This window comes from Sinocyclocheilus anshuiensis, unplaced genomic scaffold (genome assembly GCF_001515605.1).
Source record: "Sinocyclocheilus anshuiensis isolate Anshui unplaced genomic scaffold, SAMN03320099.WGS_v1.1 scaffold199, whole genome shotgun sequence".
Classification (NCBI taxonomy): Eukaryota; Metazoa; Chordata; class Actinopteri; order Cypriniformes; family Cyprinidae; genus Sinocyclocheilus; species Sinocyclocheilus anshuiensis.
Window position 1 is genome coordinate 2,371,472 of NW_015552582.1, and position 13,505 is coordinate 2,384,976.

Consider the following 13,505-nt stretch of genomic DNA (forward strand, 5'->3'; position numbering starts at 1 on the left):
TTGGCTGCACAGACGAGCACAGAACACTAATTAGAGTCCCAGCCTCAGAGGAGACAAGAGAGCAGTGGATTTATTGATTTATTTAATGTATATTGCTGCTGCCACACAGATCTAAAATAAACGTGATTTATTTCCCAGCTGTTTACCTTCACAGACATAACCGACTGTTTTTGTAACTCGTATGTTTTTAACGTAAACTTGTGTGTGAATGAGAGCTTAATTTAGTACTCACATGCTGTGACAGCGGCTTTCTGTACGTGTGCTTCGGATGTGTGCACTCAGAAAACCGTATATCAGAAGTTTAAGCTCATATGGTTTAAAACGTATGATTTCAGCGCGATAAACATGATAATCAAAACCAAAACAGATGTTTTTTTAGCAGGTACCAACTGTAATGGCGCAGCTCTATTCTGGAAAAGGGGGCGGGGAGCAGCAGCTCATTTGCATTTAAAGAGATGGGCCCGAAAAACAGCGTGTTTCTGCTTCCACTCAAAATAGGCATTTTCAAAATGATATAATAAATGATCTGTGGAGTATTTTGAGTTGAAACTTCACAGACACATTCTGGGGACACCAGAGACTTATATTAAATATTGTAAAAAGGGGCATAATATGTCTCCTTTAAATGGTAACAATTTTTCAAAATGTTACTATTTTTACTGTATTTTTGATCAAATAAATGGAGCCTTGGTGAGCATAAGATACTTTTTTAAAAACATTAGAAAATATTACTGACCCCAAACCTTTGAATGGTAGTTTACACATATAAAATATATAGTCTTTCTTTTCAAGGAAAACAGAAACAAAAATATTGATGACTCTGGTCTCATACAGTCAGATACTCTTAAGTTTCCATTTTGATGAGTGTGGACTCATGTTGTCTGTCTTCTCTTCCTGCAGGAGTTTTTCCAGGGGCTAGAGACGCATGTTGTCCTTACACAGGCCTTCTTCAGGCAGGTCAGTGGGTTGGTGGTGCAGCGGGAGGTCCAGAGCTTGGAAGAGACTGTGGCTCAGGCACAGGCTGTACTTAAACAGGCTCACAAACGAGGAGTGGAGCTGGAGGGCATCCTGGAGGTGTGTGTGGATTTGTGTTTCTTTATTTGCATACAAGATGCATATTATGATAAAAAAACTGATGAGTGCAGTGCATATGAAGTGAATAACTTGTGCTTTGTGGCATCAGTGGTGGAGCAGGTTGGTGGGTGACTATCAAGCCCTGTACAGACAGCTGGAGGCAGTGGAAAGCAGCATCCCCAGTGTAGGCCTGGTAGAAGAGACAGAAGACAGATTGAGCGATAGAATTACTCTGTATCAGGTACAGCTCCATCACACACAGATCACTAGATACGGTTACACCATAAAATTCATACAACATAATTTTACATTACAAACATTACATACTATTTCTGTGTTGCATGGTTTGTGCGTTAGAAATCGAATTGAGAATGCCTATTAAATTACTCAATTCAGGAATTTGAAGTTAATATGAATTAGCAAACAGGATGCATAATTGTAATGTGAATTTGAATTTAAAGAAGTAAAATGAAACTTCATTTTAGCTTGATGTATTGTTACATTATTGTTTGAGTTGGTAAGGTTTTTAAAACAAGTCTGGGACTCTGAAACATTATGTCTCTAGTTTACTATCACTTGATAGTATTGATCAATTTAATGTGTATTTGCTGAATACAAGTATACATTTCTTTAAAAAAAATGTCTTACTGACCACAAACTTTGGAATGGTAGTAGACATTGGGAATGCTAGAAAATCAACAATCTACATCTACACTCTCTCTCTGTAGCAACTGAAGGCCAGTCTCTCTGAGCGGCAGCAGCAGTTGTATAAGTTGTTGGAGGATGGAAAGAGGCTGCTTTTACATGTGTCCTGCTCAGAGCTGGAGACTCAGCTCACTCAGCTGGGGGACCACTGGCTCAGCACCACCACCAAGATCAATAAAGAGCTACACCGCCTGGACTCCACCCTCAAACACTGGATTAGGTCTGTGATCTGTTCACTTTCTCTGTGTGATTCGGTCTACTTCCTTAAAGAAATTAATTTACAAGAAACACTTGTGTGTGGTTGTGTCCATGTATGCACATTTTTATTGACATCACATGGTCTCTTCATATTTTATTGTAGGTATCAGAGCGAGTCAGCTGAGCTTAGTCAATGGCTGAGTTCGGCTCTAGACCGCCTGGAGTTCTGGAGCACTCAATCTGTTACGGTACCTCAAGAGCTAGAGACTGTCAGAGACCACCTTCATGCCTTCCTGGTAAGAACGGCCATTAAATATTCTGCTAAAAAGAGCCTTAGGTCTCACTTGACTTTTATAGACACACTCTATATTGGTTCTGTATTTGCAGGAGTTCTCCAAAGAGGTAGACGCCAAGTCTTCTTTGCGTGCCTCAGTTCAGAGCCAGGGGAATCAGCTGCTCCGGTTGAAGAAAGTGGACACGGCAGCACTCAGGGCAAACTTGGCCCAGGTAGACACACAGTGGGCTGATCTTCTCACTCGTATCCCTGTGGTCCAGGAGAAACTACACCAGGTATGAAGACTAGGACTGATTGCACAGCCTAATTTCAGTTAAGGAAGGGTATGCAGATAATGAACAGGCTCATGTGGCTATGCTAATCGTAGCATTCCTGTTCTGATCAACAGCTGCAGATGGAGAAGCTGCCATCCCGTCATGCGATAACTGAGCTAATGAGCTGGATATCCCTCATGGAGAATGTTATCCAAGAGGACCAGCAGAAGATCATGGGGGCAGTGGGATCCGAGGCTGTGCAAATGTACCTTCAGAAATACAAGGTAGCAAAAAGTCTTCAAGACTTTTGAAATAATAAAACATATCATTAGTCATTTTGTACTCCATTCTCAAGACACCAAATATCTCTTTTTCTTTATTTACCCCTCTCAACAGGGTTTTTGGATTGACCTGTCCTGTAAGCAGCTGACGGTGGACTTTGTGAATCAGTCAGTTCTGCAAATCAGCAGTCAGGATGTGGAGGGGAAACGCAGTGACAAAACAGACTTTGCTGAGCGTCTTGGGGCCATGAACCGCCGCTGGCAGATACTGCAGGGACTCGTTACAGAGAAGGTCAGACATAAATGCAGAAAAATTCTCAAATGTTAAAGCAAAAAAAATGGGACAAATTAAATGCTAAGACTGAAATTCATAATTTTCCAATTCAACTTTTCACTCAAATTGTTATGATAACATAATTTGTAATTGAAAAACAACAAGTAATTCAAAAAAGTAATAAAAAATAAAGTCATGCTAAATACCAAGTGTCACTGTGATTTTGGACCCCATTGTATGCCATTTAGCTTTAATTTTTATTATCATACTGGTGTCTTTTGTGTTTCACAGATTCAGGTTTTAGAGGGCCTGCTTGAAAGCAGGTTGGAGTATGAGAACGTGGTTCAGACCTTGAAGACCTGGTTCAGTGTACAGGAAGAGAGACTCAAAAAGAAGCACAGGATTGAGGATGTTTCCTCAGCCCAGAATGCGCTCAAAGATTGTCAGGTCGGTACTGCACCATAGTTGTTAGGCTCTACACAATACACAGTACACTATAGCCGCCTTTCCACTGTCGGGCCAAAAGCGGGCGTGCTAGTGCGTGCCAGGGCCAGTTGTGATTCCACTGTCACTTCCGGGGCTTGATTGTGCCTTGTCGGTGCTTCCTCGGGGCCAACGGCCCGGGTTCTTTGGCCCGACGAAAACCTTGGGCCAAAGCGGGCCAGCTGGGGCTAGAAGAGTGTACATGTGTCCTGCTCAGAGCTGGAGACTCAGCTTACTCAGCTGGGGGAGCACTGGCTCAGCACCACCACCAAGATCAATAAAGAGCTACACCGCCTGGATTCCACCCTCAAACACTGGATCAGGTCTGTGATCTGTTCACTTTCTCTGTGTGATTCGGTCTACTTCCTTAAAGAAATTAATTTACAAGAAACACTTGTGTGTGGTTGTGTCCATGTATGCACATTTTTATTGACATCACATGGTCTCTTCATATTTTATTGTAGGTATCAGAGCGAGTCAGCTGAGCTTAGTCAATGGCTGAGTTCGGCTCTAGACCGCCTGGAGTTCTGGAGCACTCAATCTGTTACGGTACCTCAAGAGCTAGAGACTGTCAGAGACCACCTTCATGCCTTCCTGGTAAGAACGGCCATTAAATATTCTGCTAAAAAGAGCCTTAGGTCTCACTTGACTTTTATAGACACACTCTATATTGGTTCTGTATTTGCAGGAGTTCTCCAAAGAGGTAGACGCCAAGTCTTCTTTGCGTGCCTCAGTTCAGAGCCAGGGGAATCAGCTGCTCCGGTTGAAGAAAGTGGACACGGCAGCACTCAGGGCAAACTTGGCCCAGGTAGACACACAGTGGGCTGATCTTCTCACTCGTATCCCTGTGGTCCAGGAGAAACTACATCAGGTATGATGACTAGGACAGATTGCACTGCCTCATCTCAGTTAAAGAAAAGTATGCAGATAATGAACAGGCTCACATGGCTATGCTGATTGTAGCATTCATATTGTGATCAACAGCTGCAGATGGAGAAGCTGCCATCCCGTCATGCAATAACTGAACTAATGAGCTGGATATCCCTCATGGAGAATGTTATCCAAGAGGACCAGCAGAAGATCATGGGGGCAGTGGGATCCGAGGCTGTGCAAATGTACCTTCAGAAATACAAGGTAGCAAAAAGTCTTCAAGACTTTTGAAATAATAAAACATATCATTAGTCATTTTGTACTCCATTCTCAAGACACCAAATATCTCTTTTTCTTTATTTACCCCTCTCAACAGGGTTTTTGGATTGACCTGTCCTGTAAGCAGCTGACGGTGGACTTTGTGAATCAGTCAGTTCTGCAAATCAGCAGTCAGGATGTGGAGGGGAAACGCAGTGACAAAACAGACTTTGCTGAGCGTCTTGGGGCCATGAACCGCCGCTGGCAGATACTGCAGGGACTCGTTACAGAGAAGGTCAGACATAAATGCAGAAAAATTCTCAAATGTTAAAGCAAAAAAAATGGGACAAATTAAATGCTAAGACTGAAATTCATAATTTTCCAATTCAACTTTTCACTCAAATTGTTATGATAACATAATTTGTAATTGAAAAACAACAAGTAATTCAAAAAAGTAATAAAAAATAAAGTCATGCTAAATACCAAGTGTCACTGTGATTTTGGACCCCATTGTATGCCATTTAGCTTTAATTTTTATTATCATACTGGTGTCTTTTGTGTTTCACAGATTCAGGTTTTAGAGGGCCTGCTTGAAAGCAGGTTGGAGTATGAGAACGTGGTTCAGACCTTGAAGACCTGGTTCAGTGTACAGGAAGAGAGACTCAAAAAGAAGCACAGGATTGAGGATGTTTCCTCAGCCCAGAATGCGCTCAAAGATTGTCAGGTCGGTACTGCACCATAGTTGTTAGGCTCTACACAATACACAGTACACTATAGCCGCCTTTCCACTGTCGGGCCAAAAGCGGGCGTGCTAGTGCGTGCCAGGGCCAGTTGTGATTCCACTGTCACTTCCGGGGCTTGATTGTGCCTTGTCGGTGCTTCCTCGGGGCCAACGGCCCGGGTTCAAAAGACGCTAGCCATTAACGTTACCATAGTAAACATGGTAAATACAACTGCTTGAAGAAATCAGATGTCAGCTTCTTATTTTCTAACACAATCGTGTATTTATTTAGTAACATATTTTATCTGTCATAAGTCTCGTCTCGAGAGTTTAGCTCCGCGTATGTCAAAAATATAATATTTATAAAAATATAGAAATGATCATTCTTTCTAAATGTGATGTATATAGGCTACTGTGACTACAAATAAACAGAAACAGACTCGACTGAATAAGTAGGTAGGCTATGTTCATACCGCTTTAGGCTATTTCTGTGTGACTAATTTTCAATCCTGATAAATTAATTCATTATGATCAATGTATCACTTATTATTGTAAAACATCGATGCTTTTGGATTTAAATCTTTAACAAAGCATGCAAACAAACGGCCGCTTTTATCATGTTCGTTTTGTGATCGCGCTAGTTCCAGTGACTTATTTCTTATTAGTTTTCTGATAACTTCTCTTTGTTGGTGAAATGATGGGGTTGCGTGACGTTGTTCCAGAGAGGCGTGTAAAGGGCGGGTTTTAGTGAAGCACAGCGGAGCTTCTGGCCAGACGGTGGAAACGCATCGTGATTTTGGCCTCTGTGCTACAGGTCCAAGGCTATTAGCCCCGCCCGGCCCGTTTAAAGCACTGGCTCGCACTGGCCCGACAGTGGAAAAGCGGCTTATGTGGATTCATGAGTGAAGATTACATAGATAATCTGGAAATATTCTATGTGATTTGTTGTTCTGAAAGATTGATCTGACTGTGTCTGTGTATGCTAGGAAATGGAAGTGTTGGTAAAGGAGAAAGAGAAAGATCTGGAGAAGGCTGAAGAGAAAGGATGCTTGTTAATTCAGGATAAGAAAGGCAAGGCTGGCTCTGTTATTATGGGCACTCTGAAAGGTCTAAACCAGTCTTGGGCCAATCTGGATCACATGGTATGTTTTACCCTTTTGGCTTCTAGTTCTAGTTTCTTCTAGTTTTGTAATCTTCATTACAATATTGTTCACACGTTTTTTTTATAGACACTCTTAGTTAAACATACATGATATGTACTATCACTCAGTTTTGATCATCAGAAATTTCGTAATTTTCACCGAAACACTGATTATCAGTCCTAAATGATGTTTGTGTGTAATTGCAGATCGGGCAGCAGACAGTCAGTCTCCGGTCAGTGCTGGAGCAGTGGAGCCTGTATAAACAAGCATATGAGGAGATTCAGGGCTACCTGATGGAGGGACGTTACACCATCTCTCGTCTGCGTCTTCTCACTGGCTCCCCAGAAGCTGTGCAGGTTCAAGTGGAGAACCTTGAGGTGCTAATCTGCCACAAACTGCAAAATATGAATGAGCTTTTATTCGCATTATATACATTATATATGTAAGAAACTAAAATCACCATGGGTTTCTGTGTGTCTCAGAGTTTACAAGATGAGCTGGAGAAACAGGAGAGCAGTTTACGGAAACTTGGCTCCATAACGCAACAGCTGCTGAGGGACTGTCATCCCTCAGTGAGCGATTCACTCAACACAGTACTGGGTGACATAAATCTCAGGTGAGTTTCAAAAACTTCTAGTTACTAATAAAGACACTGATCAGTACAAAGTGATCAGAAATCATTGATCTACTGATCTGCTGTCAGGTGGAACATGCTGCTGGAGCAGATCTCAGATCAGCTGAGGAGGAGTAAGAGCCTGCTGCAACTGTGGCAGCATTACAAAGCACTACATGCTCAGAGCAGCACTGACATCCAGAAACTAGAGGATCAGGTGGAACAGCTACTCAAGAGCGCCACCCACAGGGACATCACAGAACAGGAAGTGAAGGTGTGGATTTATCAATGCATGATGGGTTTGGAAGCCTTTGCTTCGGTTATGTTAATGACCCAAAAGTATGTAAGCAATTGCTAATTCTGACAACTGTGTGCAGTTGTGAAAGCCTTGTAGCAAGGGCCACAGTATTCCTCTTTGTAAAGCTGGTATTTCTGCAGGGTCTTATGGCGTCTGAGGGATCCGTAGAGTCTGTCATGCAGCAGCTGGATGAGTTTTCAGAGCAGCTGAGGCAACAAGTGGACCCCTCTGCCATGACAACCTTCCATACAGACCATCTGTCACTCACTCAGCGATTAGCAACAGTTGGACATGCCCTCCAAAGACAGCAGTCTCTGCTAGAGGTTCAGATGATTAGAATTTGCCTTGTGCACACAGACATTGAAACAGAGCATTTATACAGTTTTCACACATTTATTTTAATAAAATATAGACTGCTGTTTAAAAGTTTGGGTAAGATTATTTGATGTTTTGATCCCAAGGCTGCAATTATTTAATCAGAAATACATTAAAAACAGTAATATTGTGAAATATTTTTACAATTTAAAATAACCGTTTTCTATTTTAATATATTATGCTTCCTTGCTAAATAAAAGTATTTATTTCCTTTATAAGTAAATAAATAAATCCCAAACCTTCAAATGGTAGTATATATTTTAAATTGAATAATATAATGTTTTAATAAAATAACTTTCATACTATCCTTTCATAGTTTTGACACTATCATGTGTGACTATCGTTTTGTCACTTTCACAGATGTCAGACTGTAAAGTTTGTCAAGTGTCAAGTTTTTTTTCTCCTTCCTTTCCTCAAGGCGGGTGTGAGGGACTATGAGAGGTTTAGTAAGGAGTTACATTCTCTGAGCCACTGGTCAGAAGAAGCTGAGAAGGTTCTGAAGGAACCAGACCCAATCGGTTCTCCAGATATCTCATCTGTGCAGGAACACATGGAAAAACTTAAGGTGAAATTTGTTGAACATTTGCCTGTAAAATTATAGGGTTGTATAAACACTTTTGAACTTTCTCATATGTACGTGTGCCTGTAGACCCAAATGTTAAAGCTGAGCAGTCTTTCTCCTGATCTGGAACGTTTGAATGAGATGGGTTATCAGCTTCCCCTCAATGATAATGAAATCAAGCATCTGCAGAATCTAAACAGGAGTTGGTCATCTAACTCTGCTCATACAATTGAGAGATTCAGGTATGTGTGGTTACTGTTGATCTATGGTAGATTTTCAATTTCTTCTCTAGAAGCGTGTAATATTCAGCTGTCTGCATCTCTGTGTATGTGCAGTAAACTGCAAGCACTGGTATTGCAAAGACAGAGCTTCTTGGAGAAGTGTGATGCTTGGATGACCTTTCTTACCCAAATAGAGGAGAAACTGGCCGCTGAGATCTCTGGAAACTATCAGTGCCTGCTAGACCAGCAGAGAGAGCATGAGGTACTGATAAATAAAAAAAAAAAAGGAAAATACTTTTTTAGAATAACTACAACTAAAGGCCTGTTCACACCAAATAAAAGGCCGCATTTACAATATTTAAATGTTTGGGGTCAACAAGATTTTTTAGTGTTTTTGAAAAAAAGTCTCTAATGCCATACTCCGTGTGTATGCAGTCCATGTGCAGTTCATATGCGGTGCAGAAGCAGCATGGACTCATTGTACTTTCATACAGGATGCGTTTGAAGTCTGCTAATGATCCACAGCTGTTTACCGCAAACACATCTATCCATTAGTTTGATTTCAAATCCAAACGTTGTTACTGAAAATTATTTTTCAGCATTGTGATTCTCTTTTTACACTGTACAGAAATACAATCTTTCATAGACATATTCATGTTTAAACATAATAAATATAAGCAACGTGTTATTCAATGTGTTTTACTTCTAGATTTATACGTATATTAAGTTGTAGGGGTGTAAATCTGACGTTTCATCATGATACGATATGATATCGATTCTCATACACAGCGATACGATATTTGCCAATACCATAATCTAATTCTACGATACGATTATGATTCGATTCGGTAGTATGTTGATCGATTTATCGATATTATATACCTATTTTACACAATAAGTTACATTTTTATTAACTCACAAATGCATCCAAAATATATAACATGAACATTTATCTGAAATTTGCACATCCTGTACCCCATATTGACAACAAAAACTACACTTTTTTTAAATGATAAAGAAAAATAAATTGGATAAAATGAAGTCACATGAGATCAGTAAGCTTATGACATGACAACAGTCAAGAAAGTCTTTCAGGCTGTGCTAAAATGTTCAATGTGTAAAATATAGGAATTTCCTCATTAGGAAACAACAAAAATTAGGTAGTTGTAGGGGGAAAACATGGAAAATATATACAAAAAGAAATTACAAAACTTAAACTAATTTTGCTTTGAGAACTTTTTTTTTTTGTCTGCTACTATACATCGCAGTCTGGGTCTCATGCTGCCATGCAGGGCTAAGTGTTAAGAATCTTTTCCAAATTACAAGCAATAGCAGAAAATAAATACAAATACACAAATGAAGTCAGCAGAGCTTTTCAGATTTTTCAGATAGCCTAGGTATAAAAGATTTTTTCAGGTACAGAAATGAATAAAGTAGTAAAATGTAAAATATTTTTCATAGTCTTATAAATTAAATATAGATTAATCCTTATTTAAGTTACAGAAGTTATTCAGTCAAAAGTAGTGAGATATTGTTTTCTTAAACGGCATTAGGTTTAATTTAAATCTGTTTTCACTTCACAGATCCAATATTCTGATACACATGCGTTTTCTTTCTCAACTTTTTATGTTAAGACATAGGCCTAACCGACTATGTTTACAGGATATTCGCCCATTTTGATGTAATTTTGTCTGTATTTGTTCGTCCAAGCACAATAATAAGCAAAAGAGAACTCAATTCAGTATTCGTGCGCTGACTGAGCATCAATCCTGTGGTTCATAAAGAACTTCATAAAGTGCACATTTCTGTGCATTAAACCTAGCCAAAAAGCCATATGGGTTGACTGAAACACAGTAGATTTTAATTATATGCATTTATAGTTTAATTACTACATTTTCATGTCAATCCATGTTCATTTTTACCACAATCAATGCGCTGTCACTTTAATTCAGCATGTGCAGCACAGCAAAAAAATACTTTTTTTTCGAAGATCGCAGAAACGATCGCTGCACTGCTGCAGACGCACCGCTCCTGGAACGCACTGCCGGACCGTAATCGCATGCAGTGTGAACTCTAATCCATTAACATGGGCGCAGAAAAAAAATATGCACTGCAGACGGAGTATGTGTGAACCTGCCGTTATTCTCACCGAGGCTGCATTTATTTGATCAAAAATACAGTAAAAATATAATATTTTGAAACATTATTACAATTTAAAATAACTGAGTTTTCAGCAGCCATTGCTCCAGTCTTCAGTGCCACATGATCCTTTAGAAATCATTCTAATATGCTGATTTGCTGCTCCAGAAATTTTTGTTATTATTCTTAGGACAATTTTGTCCTCAGCATTTTTTCTGTGTCAGTATTCAGTTTTTATTTCAAAACTCAATGCAAGTTTTTGGTGAAACCTTTATAAGATGGCTATAATAATAAAAATATGCAGCATAAAATGTATAGGGTCATAGTTTAATGACCTACTTTATGGAACTGCTCTACTTTTTTTGTGTGTATGGATAGCTATTCCAAGCAGAGATCTTTAGCCGACAACAAATTCTATACTCTATCATCAATGATGGACATCAGCTCCTGAATCAGGGACAAGTGGAAGACAGGTACCATTTGTTTATTTCCTTATTCTTCTTCTTTCATTCATACTTATAGTGACAGTCTCTTTTTTGTCCTCTTGCCCAAAAGGGATGATTTTGGCATGAAACTAGCACTGCTTAGTAACCAGTGGCAAGGTGTGGTGAGGCGGGCCCAGCAAAGACGGGGGATTATTGACAGTTTGGTTCGGCAATGGCAGCGGTACACAGAGCTGATAGAGAAACTGCGTCATTGGCTGCAAGAAGTGTTAATGGAACCAGAAGACCATCAACAAGGGGCAACAGTAGCACTACAGCAGATTCGTGGAATGTTAGACCACATACAGGTAAAGATATAGCCATTTTTACATTAACGTAGAAATAATGGCCACCTGCAAATAGCCTAAAGTACCCCACTTTTCTCCACCCAGCTGAAAGAGCGTGTGCTCCAGAGGCAACAGGGCAGCTACATTCTCACAGTGGAGGCCGGGAGGCAACTCCTCCTGTGGGCTGATGCCAGAACGGAGGCCTCGCTTCACACTGAGCTGACTGACGTGCAGGAGCGCTGGAGGTCAATTAACATCCGTCTCGACGAGAGGAAGAAAGAACTGCTTTCTTTGTTAAGGGTGAGTTAAGAGTAAATGTTAATAAAACATTTTTGGGTGCACTTACTGGTTGCTTATTTGCTAGATTTAATAGTTTGTATCGCTGACAAAGTACAAACACTAGGGTTGGGTTTGAATCGTTTGAATTTTATCGATTCCGATTCTGCTTATCGATTCCGATTCTTATCGATTCCTAGTTTCGATTCCAATAAGATAAAAAATCCAATATATAAAAAAAATATGAAAGAAGTCAGTTTTGGCCCGAAACAACCTTTTCTACAGTGGAAATACACGGAACGGTTCGAGAACGGACACAAACCGGGAACCCGTACCGCGACCTCTGTTCTCTGTGCTCGCGCTTCGTGTGCGCTGCACGCAAACAGGGCGCAAGTTCTTTCCGTTCCTGCACTTAAATCGTTTTTAATCACATTAAAATGCGAACGCAGGAATCGTTAAGCAGAATCGAAATGCACGCGTCTTATCGAATACCCGGTTCTTGGAAATTTGGAACCGGTTCTAAAATGGAACCGGTTTTCGATACCCTAACAAACACTAAATGACTTTTGCTGTTTGGAGGAAGCTCATTATTTCCAGATGGTAGCAAATGTTTGTTGAGTAGTTTCAGCTGATTATTTGCAATTGTTGGTTAATTTCTTTAGACAACCTGTGTCTTTTAGACAGATGTGTTTACCTGTAAGTTGGTTGGTTTTTGCATCAAAGTCTGAGACCACTGGTAAAAAATGCTTCTATTTTGCAGTGATTTTTACTAATTTAATTGAAGTTTATTTTTTTGTTTCTAATTATATTATCACAACAACTTGTGTAAAATAAAATTGAAAAATTGTAATTAATTTCAGAAGTTTGTAATTTGTATTTTATTTGATTAACATATAAATAGTACCTAATTTTGTAATATATATATATATATATATATATATACAGTATATATATTAAATGTATTTATTTTAAATTAATAGATTTTAAATCCTAAAAAAATATATATTCAGGCTTTTGTTTTCAGGTTTAAATAAGTTTTTCAATGTAGTCTCAGACTTTTGGAGCCCACTGTATATATATGACATGCTGTTGCATTGTTGGAGATTTACTTGTTGCAGTGTTTTGTGGTTGTTTTTACGATGTGGTACAGTTTAGGATTTTTATTGTACATCTATAGATTTTTACGGGCTGCATCTATAGTCAAACTTTCAGGGTCAGATTGTTTTGGTGTTTCAAAATAGTTTTGGTTATTTTGTTTCAGTGAAATCAGGGATTGGTCATTACTTTGAAAGCTATTTCAAACTACAAATATCAGAAATACAGAAAAATAGCTGAATTGTTGAATAATCCAAAAACAAAAATTCAATATACGAAGCAAACATTCTGTAAACCTATAAATGGATCTCATGTTCAAAGTTCTTTTCCTAAAAGAAAAGAGAGACAGTGAAGAACTTTGCATCTGACCTTACAGAGCAAATAGAGGCGAGCTAGCATAACGAGAGTGAGAGAGTGTGTGATGTGTTTTGTGTGTGCGTGTGAGGGGGATGAAAGGGAGAGAACGGGAGAAGAGGGAGCTGAAGGCGAGAGAAATATCTTCAGTTCTGTAGGAGGCAGGCCGCGGGAAGGTGTCCGAGCGGTGCTGCGCTGCCAACACAGGGCAGCAGGGACAGGCAGTTAGCCGCTCCATTTTGACGCAG

General features: G+C 39.6%; 1 protein-coding gene across 7 annotated transcripts in view; it reads left to right on the top strand.

Moving 5' to 3' along the window:
* The window catches only part of LOC107665323 (nesprin-1-like), a 133,934-nt gene that overhangs the window by 98,290 nt on the left and 22,139 nt on the right, over positions 1-13,505 (top strand). For 4 of the 7 annotated variants that reach the window (XM_016456145.1, XM_016456148.1, XM_016456150.1 and 1 more), the window contains exons 75-94: positions 901-1,074; positions 1,184-1,315; positions 1,803-1,878; positions 3,767-3,887; positions 4,029-4,161; positions 4,253-4,435; positions 4,549-4,698; positions 4,811-4,987; positions 5,261-5,416; positions 6,400-6,555; positions 6,762-6,932; positions 7,038-7,171; positions 7,259-7,442; positions 7,607-7,789; positions 8,260-8,406; positions 8,491-8,645; positions 8,739-8,886; positions 11,142-11,236; positions 11,319-11,553; positions 11,638-11,832. In XM_016456145.1, coding sequence (XP_016311631.1) covers positions 901-1,074; positions 1,184-1,315; positions 1,803-1,878; positions 3,767-3,887; positions 4,029-4,161; positions 4,253-4,435; positions 4,549-4,698; positions 4,811-4,987; positions 5,261-5,416; positions 6,400-6,555; positions 6,762-6,932; positions 7,038-7,171; positions 7,259-7,442; positions 7,607-7,789; positions 8,260-8,406; positions 8,491-8,645; positions 8,739-8,886; positions 11,142-11,236; positions 11,319-11,553; positions 11,638-11,832 — 3,105 coding nt within the window. Of the gene's footprint in view, positions 1-900; positions 1,075-1,183; positions 1,316-1,802; positions 2,000-2,140; positions 2,274-2,364; positions 2,548-2,660; positions 2,811-2,922; positions 3,100-3,372; positions 3,529-3,766; positions 3,888-4,028; positions 4,162-4,252; positions 4,436-4,548; positions 4,699-4,810; positions 4,988-5,260; positions 5,417-6,399; positions 6,556-6,761; positions 6,933-7,037; positions 7,172-7,258; positions 7,443-7,606; positions 7,790-8,259; positions 8,407-8,490; positions 8,646-8,738; positions 8,887-11,141; positions 11,237-11,318; positions 11,554-11,637; positions 11,833-13,505 lie in introns of all 7 variants that reach the window. The other 3 variants (XM_016456151.1, XM_016456146.1, XM_016456149.1) reach the window with 1 other exon arrangement.